The sequence below is a fragment of the Oncorhynchus mykiss genome, chromosome 7, assembly GCF_013265735.2.
Source record: "Oncorhynchus mykiss isolate Arlee chromosome 7, USDA_OmykA_1.1, whole genome shotgun sequence".
In the NCBI taxonomy this organism is placed as follows: Eukaryota; Metazoa; Chordata; class Actinopteri; order Salmoniformes; family Salmonidae; genus Oncorhynchus; species Oncorhynchus mykiss.
In genome coordinates, this window is record NC_048571.1 from 45,564,865 (window position 1) to 45,586,285 (window position 21,421).

The 21,421-nt window shown below is 41.5% G+C and overlaps 1 protein-coding gene across 2 annotated transcripts in view; it reads left to right on the forward strand.

Annotated features, from left to right (window-relative positions):
* Window positions 1-16,968: 16,968 nt before the first annotated feature.
* pdzrn3b (PDZ domain containing RING finger 3b) overlaps window positions 16,969-21,421 on the forward strand; it is a 123,667-nt gene continuing 119,214 nt past the window's right edge. The window contains exons 1-2 of one of the 2 annotated variants that reach the window (XM_021609446.2): window positions 16,969-17,811; window positions 20,957-21,043. In XM_021609446.2, the coding sequence (XP_021465121.2) occupies window positions 17,098-17,811; window positions 20,957-21,043 (801 nt within the window). In that variant the 5' untranslated portion in view covers window positions 16,969-17,097. The remainder of the gene's footprint in view (window positions 17,812-20,956; window positions 21,044-21,421) is intronic. The other variant, XM_036983345.1, reaches the window with a different exon arrangement.

Sequence of the window (21,421 nt, forward strand, 5' to 3'; positions counted from 1 at the left end):
GGTTGCACATTTAACATGCTGGTAGAAAAAAGGTAAAACGGATTTAAGTTTCCCTGCATCAAAGTCCCCAGCCACTAAGATGGGCCGCCTCTGGATGAGCATTTTCTTGTTTGCTTATGGTCTTATACAGCTCGTTGAGTGCCGTCTTAGTGCCAGCATTGGTTTGTGTTGATAAATAGACAGCTATGAAAAATATAGATGAAAACTCACTTGGTAAATAGTGTGGTCTACAGCTTATCATGAGATACTCTATCTCAGTTGAGCAAAACCTTGAGACTTCCTTCATATTATATTTCATGCACCAGCTGTTATTTACAAATAGACACAGACCGCCACCTCTTGTCTTATCAGAGGTTCTATCTTGTCGATGGACTGAAAACCCAGCCAGCTGTATGCTATCCATGTTGTAGTTCAGCCACGACTCGGTGAAACACAAGATATTACAGTTATTAATGTCCCGTTGGTAAGATAGTCTTGATCAGAGCTCATCCATTTCGTTATCCAATGTTTGCACGTTGGCTAATAGGACTGATAGTAGAGGGGGATTACTCATTCGCCGTCGGATCTTTACAAAGAACCCCGACCTACGTCCCCGATATCCGTCTCTTCTTCATGCGAATGATGGAGATTTGGGCCTTGTCGAGTGTCTGAAGTAAATCCTTTGCGTCCGACTCGTTAAAGAAAATATATTTGTCCAGTACGAGGTGAGTAATCGCTGTCCTGATATCCAGTAGCTCGTTTCAGTCATAAGAGACGGTGGCAGAAACATTATATACAAAATAAGTTACAAATAACGTGTAAAAACACACACAATATCACAATTGGTTAGGAGCCTGTAAAACGGTAGCCATCTCCTCTGGCGCCATCTCTCGTTTTGTCTTGTCAAGTCTTACCGGCGTGTTCTCCTGTTTTCCAGTATCTCTAGTTTCTGTTTTCTAGTCCTCCAGGTTCTGACCATTCTGCCTGCTCTGACCCTGAGCCTGCCTGCTATTCTGTCCCTGTTTGGCGCTGTCTTGGATTACCGACATCTGCCTGTCCTGGACCTGAGCCTGCCTGCCGTTCTGTCCCTTATTGACGTTGTCTTGGATTACCGACATCTGCCTGCCCTGGACCTGCCGTTTGCCTGCCCTGTTTTGTCATAAAAATCTAAGATTCTAACTGTATGCCTCCTGTGTCTGCAACTGGGTAATATCCTGAGTCGTGTTAGAAATTCTTCCCCCTCCTCTTGTTTATGTATTTCATAGTTGTTCCAGATGTTGTTGATGATTTGGAGTGAGTGATATGAGAAATCGCTTGCACTAACAGTCGTGTGGGAAGCCTTCATCAATGACACAGATCCTTACAGTTTTACTCGGCTACTGTGTCAACACCAGCAGCGGGATACTGTGTACCAAAATCTGAAAATGTTTTGGCAGATAATAATAATGGATATGGATATTCCATTTTAATACTTCATTGCACATATTTCTCAGCCTTGCAATGTACATCATTTGGTGAAGTATAACATGCTGGTACATGTTCAAAGGAGTGAATTGTTACCACAACAAAGTCATCACAGTAATTTTGGGTATCCTCTGTCACTTTGATTTTTTTTTCTCTTTAATGGACTGACTGAGTATTAGAAACAAAAAAAAATCTTCATGGCAATAAATCACGCCTGTGTTGCAAAGAATGGAGTAGCTGTCTCGAAACTATGCGAGCTGACGCCACAAACTGAAGAAAAAAAACTATGCCCTATCTAGTGTGCCTGGCATGTGCTTGGTGTTTAAAAGATTCCAGGCACATGTCGGTTAGACACACAAATAGCAATAATCAGACCACCCTGGGGTTGACACACTCTGGTTTGGGATACCTCTGATATCGGCCAGTAAATATTTTCTGCTGATTTGCTTGTCCGTTGAAAGGTTTTTCCCCATTGACTGACTACTGATAGTGCTGGCAGAGGGAGAAAAACATAGGGTAAGTTTGCAAGAGCAGCTAGCTTTGACAAGAGACTGAAGTTTTGGAACATATCCCACACATTGAAATATGTATCTCAAATAAGTTAGGAGATAAATGCATTTTATAACACTTAGCGGTGCTCTTAAGAAATTATTATTTGAATATGTTATACAATAAATCTGTATTAACATTCTGCCAACTGTAAATCTCAAAGATTTGTCATTAGGAAATTATCTAAAGTTATCATGTCTTTGGCTCTAATTAATCAAACAGAGACCAACGGTGGTGGCATTTGTGGTTGAAATATGATACAGAGGAAAATAAAAAAGTACCTCCTACTGAGTCATGAATTATTTATAAATTGCTTTTTTCACAAAACTCTCCTTTTTGTGGTTAATGTCTTCGGTTCTATTTTTTTCTTTCTCTGACAACTTTGATGGTCAATTATATTTAATAAACAGTTATTGTGCCGAAATAAATCAAGTTCAAGACGATCTACAGTAATCCTCATCTGAAGCAGACTGTGAAACCACAAGTCCTGGAGAAATGGTTGAAACGGGCCGTAATGGAACACATATGTCATGCTACTAAGGCCTCTGGGAGCCCAGCGATATCCCATACTGCTCTCTGCAAGATGGTGGAAAAGTAAGGAACTGAAGTCGGGGAACTGACGGAGGAAGAAAAACCCTGTACTTCATCCATTTGCTGTTTGTCTATTTTCCCAGAGCAGACTTGTGAGGGATGGTTGTCTTCTAGTCTGTATGGCAGACCTTCAGATGAAGCCTTTTCATTATCCTATCACCCCTGGGTTTAGGGTTTGCACATGACACAGCCACCATTTCTGCACCCGCCATTGAGCTCCACACGTGTGGTTGGGATAATTTACAAACTGTTGGGTCAGAGGTTTTAGTCCTCTCACCAGCCTGGTTAGCTTGGAAAATCTTGGGCGGGTCTGGCAGACACTCAAGTGGCTCTCCTTCTCTTGATAGAATCCTATTATTACATATGTAGGATCTTAATTTGAGCTAGTTTGCGACAGCAGGAAAATAATCCTGCAGCAAAGGGAAATGTGAATTATTATGTGGATTATAATTATCATTAATGGACATTTTTTTTGTAGGGGTTGATACGTTTTTCATTAGGGAAAATCAAGTCTGGCTTTTTAAAGTGGACATGTGAAGCTTTAGAAACCTTTTTAAGCCTTGAATACTCTAGAAGTTTGCATTTCCTGTAGTAAGGACTGAAGGCATGCCATGGGCTCAGAGCAGTACTGTAGGATATACAGTTGATTCACTCTATTCAAGTTTGAGTGTCATGTAGACTGAAAGATAAGTTGCTGCTTTTGCTTTGTCCACCCAACAAAATCTCCTGGAAGATGGAAGTTACAATATTGTGCGAACATTGACAATGTTGTGATCACAATGCACTTTCTCTGTTAATCATCCCACAAGAAATTTGCTGATAAGCATGTGTATGTCTCCAACATCTTCCAATGATTTGCATGTCTGTTTTGTCTAGCTGATTGTCCATTGCTAAGCAACAGTGGCCTTGTTCAGTTTGTGCTGGAACAGAGCCAGAAGGTTGATGATGAGGCTTTGACCACTGGGACTCCCAGTCGTTCCTGCTTGTCCTCCATGGTGGTTTTAGCACAAGCAGATTAAAGCAGGAGGGGAAATATATAGGTCTACAACTGTACAATTGCCAAACTTAAAAAACATATTGCAGTTGGCAGTCTGCATCAAAGAGCATTATGTTTTGAAGCCTTCTTATTTTGCCTCTGTCTCTTGGATTCTGGAGCGTGACTGAATTATGCTTCATTAATGTCTCTTGAGATTCTAGGTTTAGAGATAAAAGGATTGGGCTGAAGAGATCTTTTTTTAAGAATAAAAGTTTTGTTGTGGTGGATTCTATGGCCTTTTGGTGATGCTTCAAACTTTTAACAGTTGTTTTGTTTAATTTCCGTCAAGAGCCTTTTCACCCTTCACTATACTTTCAACATTATGCCAAAAAGACACATTTTTCCCAGATGCACTTTTGAAAGAACACTAATGACCTAGTTCATAAAGCTAAATCTTTCCGATTTTTTTACAACATACACTGCTTTGTTACATATGACTGTGCTGTGGTACAGTAGGTGTATTATCCTACACTGGGGTGGAATGTGGAACAAGTTTTTAAGTCAAGCTCAAATGAATAAATATCACTATATAAGCAGCTTGCTAAAAGGAGCTTACTGTGAATTTAGCCTTTTATGCCCAGGAGTGATGTGAGTGTCCAGAATTACAGCAGTACTAAATTCGCCTGAGAGCGAGGCTACAAGCCTGAACCCATAATTGGAAAATGATAATCGAAGGGTTCTTGCATCGATCATTATATCATATCATCTTACCGAAATGTTTGCTTTCCGAAAGTGCAATCCATCGAGAATACAGGTGGTTCTTGTTCGTTTTAGATTTTTGGTCAACTTGGTCAGCTACTGTATCATTATGGATACATATCTCTTAAGAATACGTCTGATTATTTGTTTTTTTGTGGGTTTTTTGTATGAAAGGGGGCAGTTATGTTCTCCACAACCCAAAAGTGCTGGATCAAAATCATACCAATTCAGCAATTTCAATTAGGCTACGTTTATGTGTTGCTGAGATATTGTAGATCAGGGTTGGGGTCAATTACACAAATATAATTGTAATTCAATTATCTTTCCCTGTGAATGCCATTTAATTCAATTCAAATTTCAGGTATGTCTTTGAGTTCAGAGATAATTTCATTCCTATTAATTCCTCTGAATTACCATGTTAGGTAAATATTATCTCCAACAATTCCATGAATTCCAATTCTAATTAAATTCGCCCAGGCTTTCAGGCTGATCATGTCACTGTTCAGACAGCCTATAGCTATACTGGAAATACAGGAATACAGATAAAATGATTAAAAACAAATCCTACAGTCTATGTTTTATACTATGTGCATTAATTCCATTAACTTGGAAATTAAAAAATATAATATAAGTCAATTAAATTCCAAAGATTAAATGTTTTTACAATTCCAATTCAAAAAGTCCAAACACTCTAATTCCATTTCCAATTTGAAGATTTGTAAAATTCGAATTTAATTCAACATCAATTCTCCACTTCATGAGTGAATTCAATAATTGAAATGGAATTTCAAATTAAATTGGAATTGACCCCAACCTTGGTGATGGTGTATGATGTGTTTGGCCACATTTTATAGTGGTAGGACCATGTACTTTATACTTTATCATGGCCAATTACAACCACACCTCTTCCCTTTGCTTCGGAATAACACAGATGTAGTGTACCATGCCCCCTCTCTGTGTACCATGGAGACAATGTACCATGCCCCCTCTCTGTGTACCATGGAGACAATGTACCATGCCCCCCCCCCCCCTCTCTCTCTACTGTGTGAAAGTAATATCACACCTAAAGACGTGATCAGTGGAAATAAAACCTCTAATCTCTTAATTAGCCTTATCTAACCATTTGCATCTGCTCACAATTTAACATCTGAAGTCTGAACAGTTTGAATCCACCACAGATGCCATGGTTCGGTGAGCAAGCCATATGGTTCTGTACTGTTACACATAAAATACTAGGCATGGCAATGGCAACGAATTGATGCAGATTTGTACAGAGCAGATTAAATGGGAGTAAGGAACAGCACTACATTGTAAAACCCTGTGTGATGTAAAAGCCGTATCTTTCTTGTGGTTTGGGCCTATTTCAGAGACAAAAAATCCTGATGCATATGCTCCTTGCAACAAGGCCCTCTGTGCTGCTTTCTGTATTGTCATATCAAAGCATGACATGATTGTTACTTAGTTCCGTGCTGGAAACTATCCAGATATGTAAATGGGAGAATATGTGATTCACTGGAGTCTGGCCTCAATTGTCTGTGCAGAAGAGTACATTATTTGACCATAAAAGCCTTCTGTGTGTAATATAACACACCAGGACAACGACATGGCTGGTCTGAGAAGACTAGCTGGCCAAACCTCCCATTTATCACCACTCCCATGCAACCCCACTCTGATCATGGCCTACTGAAGAGAAGCCATGTGGTGCTGCAGCACACAGACTCGTGGGCAGGTGGAGAGTTAGCAGAGACCCAGGGGTTGACACCCCATGCTGATGTGACAGGATGTAAAGGCACAAAGTAAAGTGTTGCTAGTGCTTGTGGTTTGAAAAAGATGGCAAGACCAGATGCATAGGAAGGAGCTCTACATCTTCATACATACACTTCTTCTCTTGCCTACTCTCATTTCTGGAATAAGGGCTGTGAGGCGTGTGTATGTTTACGATTGATTCACAGCTGTATTTAGGTTATGCCATTAGGACTGCAGCCAAGAGAGTGGCAAGAAGTAGTTCCAGTAGTCACATATAATCATTTTCTGTGTCAAAGCGAATAGTTTCACTTCAATCTGTGAGACACACAATTTCTAATGTGTTTTCAAAGACTGAAACACTATGTTGATATGCCTTTTCCACCCTAGATCCCACACTTTTGTCAAAGCTCATCATGTTGAAGCGTGTTTAACGTTCTTTCTAGGTTCATTATCCTCTGCCTCTTCTGCCTCCTCTTCTTCCTCTTTCTCCTCATCATCACTTTCATCATGGGTTCACAACTTGCATTTTTGTGTGTGTTGTAAGTGGTTGAAATCCCTAGCAGGGAAAGGAAAGACTTTTCGAGACAAGGACAGCATGAGTTCTCCTGTGTTGTGGAATTTGGTTTGGTTTCACACCCATCCTGAGTGTATGAACAAAGGCACTATCTCCCCTCCCATCTGGTCCTGCAAAGCTTTGGCAGGAGAAGACTCAGTGCCAGGGACTCAGGACAGGTATTTGCCTACAAAGCGTCACGCTACTGAAAGAAAATGCTGCCTTGGATGATATGATTCAGTTAGCAGCTCCCCAAACCTTAGGTTTGCTGTGGAAAGAATGGACAACCCATTCATACAGCTCAGAAGTCCGAGTAAAACTGGACAGGGTGTCAGATATTACCCAGGCATCTATGGTTCCTCTCTAGGTTTCTTCCTAGGTTCTGGCCTTTCTAGGGAGTTTTTCCTAGCCACCGTGCTTCTACACCTGCATTGCTTGCTGGTTGGGGTTTTAGGCTGGGTTTCTGTACAGCACTTTGAGATATCAGCTGATGTAAGAAGGACTATATAAATACATTTGATTTGATTTGATTTGATTGCGTTTGGAGTCCATTGTTTATAGAAGTTCATAGTATAGTATTATAGTAATACCAAATACCAAAAATACCAAAAATGGCAGGGAACCTAGAGACAGTTTGTTCTCAGCAGTTACAGACAGTCTATCTTTCCAGAGTACAATATATTGTATATTCTGTTCAAAGAAAACATTTAGACAATTATTTCATTACACATAGTGGCCAGATGACACAGATAATGAGTGCACTTTGAAATCAGAGTCTAAATATATAATTTGAGGTGTAGCTTAAATATAGCATAGCCCAGACTGGTACTCTCTAGCTCTCCACAAGGGATAGAAATAACTATAATCTCAGTCTGCTATTTTCCTAATGGATAATTAGAGGGGGATTGTTTCCGATTAGCTCTTAATGTTGCTTGCACAGGCCATTGCCTTGTTTCCGTGTATATTCAAATATCCTGCAATGAACCACTCTCAATGGTGCACTGTGGGACATTTTACCTGGTACGACTACGTATTTCAGCTGAGATTCTGATTCATTACTGGTTCATTACTTCCTGGAATGTTGTGATCCCAAACCCAGCCAGCTGTTGAGGTTGAGAGCTTCATGTTCCTTGGTGTCCACATCAACAACAAAGTAGAATGGTCCAAACACACCAAGACAGTCGTGAAGAGGGCACGACAAAGCCCATTCCCCCTCAGGAAACTAAAAAGATTTGGCATGGGTCCTGAGATCCTCAAAAGATTCTACAGCTGCAACATCGAGAGCATCCTGACCAGTTGCATCACTGCCTGGTACGGCAATTGCTCGGCCTCCGACCGCAAGGCACTTCTGAGGGTAGTGCGTACGGCCCAGTACATCACTGGGGCAAAGCTGCCTGCCATCCAGGACCTCTACACCAGGCGGTGTCAGAGGAAGGCCCTAAAAATTGTCAAAGACCCCAGCCACCCCAGTCATAGACTGTTCTCTCTGCTACCGCATGGCAAGTGGTACTGGAGTGCCAAGTCTAGGACAAAAAGGCTTCTCAACAGTTTTTACCCCCAAGCCAAATGGTTACCCGGGCTATCTGCATTGTATCCCACCACCCGCCAACCCCTCTTTTTACTCTACTGCTACTCTCTGTTCATCATATATGCATAGTCACTTTAACCATACCTACATGTACATACTACCTCAATAAGCCTGATGAACAGGTGTCTGCTACTGTTATTTTCAGATGTCTTTTTACTGTTGTTTTATTTCTTTACTTACCTACACACACACACACACACACACACACACACACACACACACACACACACACACACACACACACACACATACCTTTTTTCCGCACTATTGGTTAGAGCCTGTAAGTAAGCATTTCACTGTAAGGTCTACACCTGCTGTATTCGGCGCACGTGACAAATAAACTTTGATTTGATTTGGTGAGGCAACAATTCAGGAAGAACTAAACAAAAGCTTCTCATTAGGACAAACGGCCTCGTCCCAAAGAGTAGAATTCCTGTTGCATTACGTGAAGTGTTCAAAAAAAGGAAGGCCATAAATAGGTTATGCAGCCACATCTGGATGGGAAAAGTCTAAACACAGCTAAGCTGTTGGTTGAATGTCTGTGAGCAAAATGGAGGGATATCTCTTGTCTCTTAATTTCAAAAGGGTTCCATTGTTTTACTAGAGCTCCTCCTTCCCTTTTTGCACATGAAATTTATTCGTGGCCTGCTGTGTTTTAGTGCGTGTTGAGTGTAAATTCATGAAGAAACTGTAGTTCAATCATCCCTATCCTGTAAGTATGGTTTTATCATGCTTGATTGTGCCACACCAGTCTCCTAAATACCCACAGCGTAGCACTAAGGTTGCCAGCGGTTACTTCACACTGCTTTGTTTAAATTGGAATTACTCTGTGAAGGATTGTGCCCAAACATCCAGGATTAGACTGAAATGTATTCATCCGAACGACTGCATTGAACCATCCATATAAAACCAACAGTTTATGTATGCCTTCTCATCCCAGCGGAACACTGCTGTGCACACTATCCTGTTTCCAAATATTCCTCCAGCCTTGACCTATTTTTAAGAACACTAAATTATACACCTTCTGGGGTGGAAAAAATGTGGATAAACCACAGTATAGTCTACCACTACAATCTATGACTACAAAGTGAGGTACAGTAGACTATTTCCAATGTGTAACATGCATAAGGTTTTCAATAATTTCATATTTTGTTATTGTTAATTGACTGTGATCAATCAGTACTGTACTGCACTCAGGACTGTTTTGCAGATAGAGATATGAATTTGAGAATGTTGTTTTGCATCATGCAAACAGAATTGATGGAATTCTGGCACAAGGTGGCTGTGGTTATAGCAACATTGTCTGTGTGTTTTGATTATTCAGGTCAAAACTTTGCCATAACACTGATGTCTCTCAGGTGTCCGATGTTTACCACCCCTGGTCCACAGACGGAGACATAACTGCGCACTGACATTTAACTTCTGATACTGTTCACTCTTAGGACAAATAGGTACTATCTAGAAATAGGTACTATCTGTGTTTCAATTGTGAACGCAGCTTATTGCATAGACTGTAACACAGACAACCTTCCGGCAAAGGCCCAATGAACACCTGAGAAAAGTGGTTCAACCCGAAGTCAACCCGGTTCTGCTGGCCCAGTCTGCCAGAAGATAATATTTGTGTGGATTTGTTTAAACCGCCCCTGACCCCAAAACATCTGATCATTCATGTTGCAGGTTTTTTCGTTGGAGTATAAACCACAGAAAACAAGTGACAGTTCAGCTCTCCGTGAATGGTTTGAGAGGTGGTTTAAGCATTTGTTCCCTGACTTTACACAAGGACAGGTCCAAGGAATGTAGGCACTACACACCTGCTTAGAGACATACGTACAACACTCAGCCCATTTCTCACTAAACTCACTGGTGTGCTTCCATGTTTACAGCACACTTCTTCCCAACCTCTCTGCATACATTACACTCAGCTGCACCATTGAGAGCATCTTGACTGGCTGCGTCACCGCTTGTATGGCAACTGCTCGGCGTCCGAGCAAGGCGCTACTGAGGATAGTACGTACGGCCCAGTACATCACTGGGGCCGAGCTGCATGCCATCCAGTACCTCTGTATCAGCCACCCAAGTCATAGACTGTTCTCTCTGCTACCGCACAGCAAGCAGTAGCGCCAAGTCTGAGACCAAAAGGTTCCTGAATAGCTTCTACCCCCAAGCCATGACTGCTGAACAATAATCAAGTGGCTACCCAGATTACTGGCATTTACCCATTTTTTGGGTTGTTGCACTGACACTCTTGCACCGGCTCTATGCACACTTATTGTGCTCTAACCACACATACTACACTGACACTCCAACACACACACACACACTACATATGCTCACACACACAAAACAGACTCCTGTGCTGTACATGCTACCCTCAATCACCTCAACTACGTCGTATACCCGCACACTGACTCTGTACCAGTACTCCTGTATACTGTATACTGGAATACTTGTTCATTTTGCTAATTGTTCTTACCTTTTAACTCTGCATTGTTGGGAATGGGCTCGTACTGTAAGTAAGCATCTCACGGTAAACTCCACACCTGTTGTATTCGGTGCATGTGACAAATAACATTTGATTTGACTCATTACAATAAATACTAAACCTTATGTAAGCCATAATGACTCCAATGATGACTCGCTCAGATAGTGAAGCAGACAGACTTGTGGGCTCGCTGCAACAAATACTGAGAGCTGTTATTCTGTTTGATTGGCCGTCAGCTTGGCCATTCACTGTTACTACTGTCCTTGTCAGACACCTCTCAGCGTGGTGGTGGTGTTGTGTGTGTGTGTGTGTGTGTGTGTGTGTGTGTGTGTGTGTGTGTGTGTGAGAGAGAGAGAGAAAAAGTGTATCTGCAGCCCCAGCCTTGTTGTCACCTCAGGTGTCACCCATTTCCCAAGAACTGTTCCTCCAACAAGACTGACCTACATGCCTTTCACACACTTCAGCAAGTCCCTCTAATCCTCCAGATCATGTAGTCGACCGGTGTGCAGAGGGATAGGACTGCCGTGTTAAGGGGTTGAGGGGTGACATGAATCACATGATCACATTGATGAATACAACCACGCAGAGGTTTGGTTGGGAAACACTTTACGTTACAAAGTGCCTGTGTTCTTCATTTGTGATCAATTACTGAATTGAAATGTTGAAGTCATAAAAAACAAACCTGTGGGTTTAAATGGTCTGGCCTCATTTCTGTGGGTCGACATAAATATTTTTTCTACTACGTTTTTAAAAGAAGTGACAAGGATAAGAAGTGCCAAGTTGACTCTGTATCTCACGTGTAGAGAGCTTCCAGACAGTGTGTGGTGACACAGGCTTCAACGTGGAACTTCTGATTGGTTCTCTCTCCATCCTGTTTTTAACAGTCTCGGGTGTCCCTTTGCAAAATAAATCATCTGTTTCTAATATTACACACTTCCCACTAGTCACAGACATCAATTCAACATCTATTCCACGTAAATGAAATGACCCGAAAAAAACGTTGATTCAACCAGTGTGTGCCCAGTGGGTTGTCCCTGGGCACACACTGGTTGAATCAATGTTGTTTCTGCATTGTTTCCACGTAACTAATGCATGTGTTAGTCCATTTGCAAGAAGGCTGAGAGATTTACATAAGATCTACAGCAAATTACATTCTGAAGAGAATACTTATTTTTTTCAGGTAGATTTATCTCCTCTCACTTCATAGAGACCAGCTTTGTGTTCCAATTAACCAATGCCATTCATCCCTCGACTTGAAATCGCATGCCAACACCATAGAAACACTTGAAAGACACTCAGCTAATACCACCTCATATTTTTGGTATTTCTATCTTTTTTTCCCAGCTGTACTGACTTAAAGAACCTTAAATCAGCAGTTGTCAAAGCCTGACATCCTGCCTTTCCCGAATCTACAAGACATAATGTTTATACATAGTTTATTTCCTACTCCCAGGCCCACAATAAAACGCATATACATATTAAATTAGCTACCGTGTGTGCGGCAAACAGACTAAGGTTAGATTTGGTTCATTTAAAATGGAGATTGCCCTTCTTGTGTAGTCGTGATTTGGTGCTTGTCCTTCCTGGTTTCTCTCTGACCCATATCCTTTCACTCCACCTCCCAAGGTGTTTTCACTCCATTCTTAAGTATGTCATGTGAGCAACATCTCTGTGAAAATACATAAATATTGCAACGCTCATATAGTAATTGCTTTCACAGTAGTTCTAAATGTATAGACCGCTCGTTGTTGGAGGCAATCAAGAATTCCAACACTAATGAGAGGCCCACACTGGTGACGTTAGAACATCACCAATCCCAGTCTCACATGTTTATGCCTCAGATTACATTGTGACGGTTGAGCCGCCGTTCACTGTCATAACACACAGAGAGGTACTGGGTGGTTATTTAGTTCTCACACCATCTGTCATCAGCATCCTCTGGAAGACGAGTGTGGCCTTGCCTTGCCAGTTCCCAGTTTGGACCCCTCCCTTCCCATGCAGCTCCAAAGAGCATGATCACAAGTCACCCTGAGACCAGTACCAACATGTTTTACCCACGGTTCCCTAACAGGGAACCCCAGGAACATTCAGTTCAACCATAGACACAGTGTTTTTTTTTTTTTTACTAACCCAAGAGGGAACAGTCAAGCTTAACATGAGCAGCATTATATAGGAATGTAACTAACAAAGCTAATGTACAGTACAGCATGCCATTTCTGCAACGTGTGCAAGGTTAGCATTACGCACACTAGTTGACCGTGACCAAAAAAAAAGCAGTATGAACAAAGGGAACTGAAGCGTTGAGATAGATGAAAGTGCTGCTTTTGTAAGTACACCGTGTTACAAAGCCACATGAAAACACATCCCCCCCAGCCCCCCAAAAAAAGCAATAACTCATCTTCACAGTCTCCCACATGACCCTTATGTTTCTGACATCTCTGAAGAAGCCTGGTGATGATTACTATATGGCCTTCCTCCAAACCCCCCCAGAACACTCTCATCACGCTGCTGAAACCTAGACCTCTCTGTAGCGTTTCGTCAAGAAAACAGAGCGAGAGGGCTCATTGACCAAGTCCTACAGCCTCCTAGCGATATCGCTCACTACATACAATAAAATGTGCACTTTGTAATCAAATGAAAAGCACTCGGTTGTATGTTTTTACATATATTTTTTTTGTTACATCTGTGCATTTTGATGAGCCAGGATAAAAAAAAACTGATTCACACAATTTACCCTACTGTGACCCATCCAGTGTGTCTTGCCTTTGCCATGGAATGGGGCCCAAATAGAAGTTCACTATGTCTTTCTTTGTCGTTCATCAGTCTGTTTGTATCCTTCGATAGCAGTCTGGGCCTGGAGAGTTGGGATCAACTGTTGTCTCCACTAGGACCCCGTCTGTCTTTGTGCTGGACCCAACATAGTGTTGTCTGCGCCCGATGTTGCCACCTCATCCCAGTTCATGGAAAACAGTCCTAGATGTCACCTGCAGAGAATTCCATAGCAGAGTGAATAGCCTCTCCTTGTGAAATGTAGATACCCTTCCTAACTCTGAATAATCACTGGGCGATATTCTATAAAATGTCTGATGGTCAAATTAACATTTGGGTATTGCTGGTTATTGTTGATGTTTGTTTTCATGTCTTTATACATTCCGGAAAACAAATATTTAATTTAGTTTGACGCTAAGAGGGAGACTCCACAGATCAGCCCCAGAATAAACAGCTAGAGGGAGCCTGTTATTCTGTGGTAAACAATAATACATAATTATGAGGGAAAATGGGCAGGAAACGCAAACAAACAGTACTGTAGAAAATCTCATCATTCTCAGCAACACACTACTGGAAATTGGAGAACCTCAGTTGGCAAAAGGGGTGTAATAGAACAATAACATTGATCACAGTTCAATGTTCCCAGTTGTTATGACCTCATCTACGATGTGTCTATGTGTCGAACATGCTTCTGTGGATATTGTACAACATTTATGATTTTGCACATTTGAAAGATAACAGTTGCATTACTTCCAACATAGCCAATAAATACCATCAAGGTGTCCAATTACATCGCATTTGACTCATGAGACACCTATTCATCATGTGGAAGAGCATTGTCTTACACATGACAGCGGTCTGCACTGATGGCAACTGCGTGTCACGTTAGGATGAAGCCATCTGACGGAAGGCAATGGTGGAAGAGTTGACGCATTACCTCAGTCTATAATTGACTGCGAGTGTGCTTTCTCTTTCTGTCACTCTGCCTCCAAGAGTCATTGATGAGCCCGTTGGTTTAAGTCTTTGATAGGAACACATGTGGAATGGGTTTATCAAGCACAACATCACATGCTATTGGGTTTCCCAGAGAGTAGGCAGCCAATAGAAATGTGTTTCCCATCTGCAATATTACAGAGTCTGATGAACAAAGATGGACTCTGCTCACAAAAGACAGTTAAGCTGCCAGCGTGCTGGCCATTCTTGCCCTGTCACACAACTGTCGTTCCCTGTGAGTCGCCCTTCCATCATTGACAATTCAAATGCATGAATGACTGTAAGACTTCCTGCTGAGATTGACAGAGAAACAGCCACAGACATGCACAAACAATCACACACACACACACACACACACACACAAACACACACACACTTACTTATGGGGATTGGCTAATAGAGTTCAAGTGTAGACTGCCTCTCTGATTATATTACCATAATTGGCCAAAGGCCTGGCTGAAGGAATATGTTTTACATATTTTTCCATGCTTCACATACAGTACCAGTCCAAAAATTTGGACACAACTACTCATTCAAGGGTTTTTCTTTATTTCTAGTATTTACTACATTGTAGAACAATAGTGAAGACATCAGAACTATGAAATAACACATGGAATCATGTGGTAACCAAAAGAAGTGTTAAACAAATTAAAGTATATTTGAGATTCTTCAAAGTAGCCACCCTTTGCCTTGATGACAGCGTTGCACACTCTTGGCAATCTCTCAACCAGCTTCATGAGGTAGTCACCTGGAATTCATTTCAATTAACAGGTGTGCCTTGTTAAAAGTTAATTTGTGGAATTTCTTTCCTTCTTAATGTGTTTAAGCCAATCAATTGTGTTGTGTAAGATAGCCCTATTTGGTAAAAGACAATGTCCAAATGATGTCAAGAACAGCTCAAATAAGCAAAGAGAAATGACAGTCCATCATTACTTTAAGACATGGTCAGTTAATCTGGAAAATGTCGTAAAAATCATCAAGCGCTGTGATCAAACTGGCTCTCATGAGGACCGCCACAGGAAAGGAAGACCCAGAGTTACCTTTGCTGCAGAGGATACGTTCATTTGAGTTACCGGCCACAGAAATTGCAACCCAAATAAATGCTTAACACAGTGTAGAAAATAGTCCAAAAAAAGAATACCCTTGAATGAGTAGTTGTGTCCAAACTTTTGACTGGTACTGTAGGTACAGGTAAGCATTTTCCGAATTGCCTTTTTATGGACTGATGGTGACTTAATGTTGTTGCTAGCAAACCCGTTATCAAAACTCAACAGAGTACCACAGTATGAGTCATAATACCCATAATACCCATTCATTTTTCCCATAGGGGATTTTAGAAACACGTCAAATAAGGGCTGTGTTTCGTGTAGGCTTACCCTGGCGTGACATTTTGATAACCATGTAAATCTCTCTAGGACAAGATGACTTTTAACATTATATTTGCCTGTATTTATGAAAATGGAATGCTAATTAGCTGCTAATGTGGCTATCATAAAGAACTGCAGATGCCATGATGATCTAGATGAGACTGATGAATCAAGGCAAAGGTAAGATTCTCTGGATGAACTATCTAATGTTGGCTAAATGTAGTAATGAATAAATTGGCAACATTTCTTTAAATGGACAATTCTGTGAACTGACTACACAATACCTGTTAGCAAAGGTGTCAGCTTGAGATGACATGCAGGAGCTAGCAGGGATTTGTAGTTTTGCATGATGTCCACTTTGATGCTAATTGTCATTTTCAAATCTGAGAGTAAATAGAGCTGAATATATTGATAAAAGTCACCTTGTCCGAGGGAGATTTGCATGGTTATCAAAATGTCATGCCAGGGTAAACTTACACAAAACACAGCCCTTATTTCAAGTGTTTTAAAAAATCCCATATGGGAAAAATGAATGGTGGAAAAAGGATTTGAACCATTTCCCTGTTTGACCGCTAGGCTTTATAGGTATTATGACACTTCCACCGTGGGGCTCTACTCTGCCTCGATATAAGAGAACTGAGTTGAACATTCCTCAGCTAGTGACCACACAGCCTTTGTTTTTATAGCTCATACACTGTCAGTCACAACTACAGTAGTCAGGTAACACATTTAGCCATAGCTCTTTCTAACGATGTCCCACTAACATGGTTTTACAAAATGAGAAGTCATCCTCAGAGCACCATCCCTTCCTCCCACACACATTGTTACAAAGTGCAATATCTGTTTATGGCATTTGCAAATACAATATAGATAAATTCAGAATCTAAAACAATGATTCTAGGATCCACAATTAATTGGAGTCTGTTGCATAACATTTTCACTTAGTAAGTAGAACTACTACTATCTACAATCTGCCTACACTTGTAGCCAGCCTACCTGTCTTTGTAACTTGTAAATCACATTCAAAAAGCGTAAATAATGCCCTCTTCGAATTATCATAGCAATCGTCTGATGATTGCCTTGCACTCAGGTGCGCGGCTCTTATGGCAGTTACGGTAGAGAATTCCTCCACATTTTTTTTCCCGGAGGAAGTCTCGGTCAATTAGTTTAGACAGTAAGGAGAGCTTGAAGTCAGTACTCCTCCAATGAGAAGCTAAAACACCCACTGCTCTTGCTTCGATTTGTGGGAATCCCGGCGGAATTTTGGATTTATTTAAAAACATGGGATTTGAGTTGGATCGGTTTAAAGGGGCTGTGGACCCAGATTTTAAATGTAATTTGTGTAATAAAGTTCTAGAAGACCCGCTCACTACTCCGTGTGGTCACGTCTTCTGCGCTGGCTGTGTGCTGCCTTGGGTTGTCCAGCAAAGCAGCTGCCCCGTCAAATGTCAAAGGATCTCCACGAAAGAGCTGAACCACGTTCTCCCTCTGAAAAACCTGATTATGAAGCTGGACATAAAGTGTGACAATCATGCCAGAGGCTGTGAAAAAGTGGTAAAGCTGCAACATCTGGCAGAGCACGCCGAGATGTGCGATTACTCGCCGGCAAAATGCAGGAATAAAGGATGCAACGAGGTGCTCAATCTGAAGGACATGGATGCACATATGCGCGAATCGTGTGATTGCAGACCGGTCGGGATATGCGAAAATGGATGTGGCTTGATGCTCACCCACAAAGAGCAAAAACTAGACACCCATTGCTGTTTGAAAGCTCTGAAAGCACACAACAGTGCATTGCACGTGAAGGTGGTCAGCTTGGACAAAGAGTTCAAGAAGCAATCTTTGAAATCGAGCAAAAGAGAGAAATCTCTTCTTGCTCAACTCTCTGCGGTGCATAATGAGCTACAAATGACAGCACTGAAGTATCAGAAGAAATTCACTGAATACAGTGCAAGGATCGACTCGCTGACTAAGACCCTTGCCCCCCCGTGCAAGGTAAATTCGTTTCAAATTACATAATTTGTGGCTATGGAATTTGTAATGCTGGTAGTTACTTTGTGATTGCCGGTTGTTCTATTGTGTGTTACTTTGTGTCTCTTCTGCGCGCGTACTGTCATTATTTTCACATATGGTTTTCGAGCGCTACTTTGTTGCATGTTCCGTTACTTATCAGAGGCTTGTATTTTTAACCAACGGAAAACTTTAGAGGTCCGATGTCTGCAAGCCCTTGACCAGACAGACTTTGAGTCTCCTGTGGTCAAACACGCTTTTATTAGTCTACTGCTTAAATGGCGTTTAATGTGATTTCCAACGACGAAGTAATTGTAGGGGCCAAGTAATGGTCAGAAGTGTTTCTTCTCCTCAGCTTGCCATAGTGTATGTCTGTCAGCTGCAAGTACAGCCAGCTGGCAGTCTGGGGGAGGGGCAAATATTTACTATTGTTCTGTACACATGACTCAGGTCACAATTTCCTCCTCAAGGATCAAGCCAACCTCTTCAGGGTTGTTCGGGACTGTCTGTCTGAAGATGTTGGAAGAGAGACTGTGCTATTGTAATGACAACATAATAAAAATGATAAAAATGTGCCTAGTTTTTTGTCATGTTCTATAGCCAACTCAACACACGGGCTAGAAATTGATATATGCCTCTCTTCTGGTCAGCTAGGGAGTGGTTGAAGTGTTTATGATGTTGTGTCAGTCCACGTGAACCCATAGTGGAAGAGCAGGCGAGGTACAGTAGTAGGCCACAAGCATTCTGAATGTAAGGTAACTGGAGAGACATGTCAGCAATGTGACATCTTTTGACCCTTACCTAGTGTTGTTGTTGTTTTTCTCCCCTTGTTTTTGAACTGAACATGTGTGCTGCACCGCACTACCACACATTCACAAGATGCCAATTATCAGTCATTATAACTAACCTTTTTTTTTTTCAGCCTGGTAAGAAGAAACCCTTTCAACGGAGATTCAGGTTACTTATTTAGCACTGTGTATTCAACCCTCTGAAATGACTGCACTGGACAAACTCAGTGAAAGGGGATGCACAAAGAAAGTTGTGCTGCTCCTTGGAGCTCTAATCCCTGGAAACATCTCCAAAGGTATCGTCTCTCATATGATCCGTGAAAGAAAAAAAAAGGGAAGCCAGAAAAAAAAATCTGAATGTGGATGATGTGGTTAGTTTTAAAGGATTTTTCCCCTTCCGAATTTTCCCTTCGGATTCAGTCGAGCACTGCGAACAGGATTGCTTGGCGGAGAACTTCGGTGCACATGTGGCAGTATCAAACGGAAAGACACAGGTGGAATTAACTGTTGGAGGCGGGCAATTTGGTGACTGTCGCTGCGTTGCAAATCTTAAGAGAGCCAGCGTCTCTGTTTCTTTTTGGGCTAGTTCAGGTCACGTGCTATCAGATCCTGTGAAATGTAGGACTTATTTCAGATTCAGGGTGACATATTTGGTCCACAAGCCACCGCCAAATGTCAGTGGAGACAGTGACTGGTAGCCTCCTTTGACTGCTGAGTTTGGGGCTTGGCTTCTGATGTACAGAATTTAACAGAATAAGCAGACTGGTTTAGAACGACTGGGCTGGATATGGGAATGTTGTCTTTCACCTTGGTCCTGTTGTAAATAAGGCTACATATTGTAGGTTAGATGACTGAGAAGCAAGATCAACACTGTCTGCCACGATTGCTGTCTGCCTGTGGGAATTAGTACCTTTCTGGCATGACATGCTTACCCAACTGGTTTTTAGAAGTCCTCAGTCCTCCTTACACGTTGTCTTGGTTACTCAGTTCTGACAGATCTAGGCTGTCCTTACAATGTCTAAAAGGTAGGGAGAAGGCTGAGTACAAAATACTTAACTTCCTAACCTATACTTTTTTTCCTATTCATATCGTTCATATTCTCAGATATTAGATGTGTTCAATTCCATGTTGAGTGACACAGAATCAGAATTTTCACTTAAAAATATGTCAAACAAAAACCCTTGCTTGCAAACCATACAGCTCTATTGTGTTGTTGACTGTATGTTTGTTTATCCCATGTGTAACTCTGTTGTTGTTGTTGTCGTCGTCTCACTGCTTTGCTTTATCTTGGCCAGGTCGCAGTTGTATTTGAACTTTTTCTCAACTGGCCTAACCAACTCCTTTTTCCAAAAACACATGTACTTCAAGAATAGCGCAGATGCAGAGTTTGGTAACAGAATGACGGTGTGTGCTGTTTGAGAAGCCATTCTGTTACCAAACTTTGCATCTGCGCTGTTCTTGAAATAAATGTGTTTTTAGAAAATGTTGAGTCTCAGTGTTACTGTGGAATTGCACATATGCCATTATCCATTTAGGAAATGGCCAATAGTTGTCTTTTTAAATGTGGAACTCTGTTCACATGCATCTACACAACTTGGTCCAGCAGCAGTGCTGTGCTCTGTACCCTATCCTGTAGCCTATATGGTAGCCAGACTCCGTCATGACACTGTACATTCCGTTAATATTTGCTTTTATATTTAGTCCCTGTATGCTATGGCATACTCCATACTGGGATGACAGCTGACATGATGTTCCCAGTCCCCCCCCCCCCCCCCCCCCCCCCCGGCTGTCCTCCTAAAAAGGTGGAGAGCTGACTGCACTGGTTTCCCAGCGTTTCACTTGTCATTCCTTCATTGACCGAGAACTCTACTGCTGTATTAATATAAGGAGCAAATGTCTTCTGGAGTGAGAGAAGGAAAATAGCATGAACACTTACTTGAATCAGTCACTTAACAGCTCTTTCTCAGAGTGGTTGTAGATCCACAGAAAATCATGTTGTAGATCCATACCAGCGATGTACTAAAATGTTGGTTATTGTGATACTTTTTTTTTTTTACATATCAATGAACTGTGTATGGAGTAGTCTTGGATTTTATCCTTTTTACCTCTATTTCTATACCTAAAATACACCATTGACTTCTAAGTCAATTTTCTAGATTTATTTCAGTCCTTTCTACTGTGTCGTTCAGAGTTATCTTTGTGTCGTTTTGAAGTGAAAATAAGCTCCAGTTCTCCATCGCTCAGGGAGGGGGTGTCATTGATTTTGTTCAATCATTTATGTTATTCAGTGACATTTGTGGGTTGCTAATGACTACCTGTCTTCTGCCTGTGTCTGTCCACAGGGTGGGGAGACCAAAAACGTCACAGCCATCCTTCATCGGGAGGGCGGTTCTCTGGGCTTCAACATCGTGGGAGGACGACCATGCGCGGTAAGTGGAATCAAGTGGAATCTCTGCGTTTACTGTTTTATCTCGTTGAGGGTCTGCCAAATGTCGTATGGGAAGTCCGGGATGGAGGCACATACTTGAACCACAATGAATTCTATTTTAGTGTTTTACCCCTTTACTGACATAGACATAGCTTAGACAGTAATACACTGCTCGTTTCTCTCTTGAGCCTATGTGGATGGACCGCATCAATCAAGTTTTTTATTGTGTTAGTATATTGGTTGGGTTTAGCGGATTTGGTTTTTCAGATAAAAACTATAATTACTTTATATGAGTGTTAAATGAAGGATTATGACTGTGCCTCCAGTTTTTTTCGTCTTTAATTGAGGGGACATGTAATGACATGGTTAACACAGACCA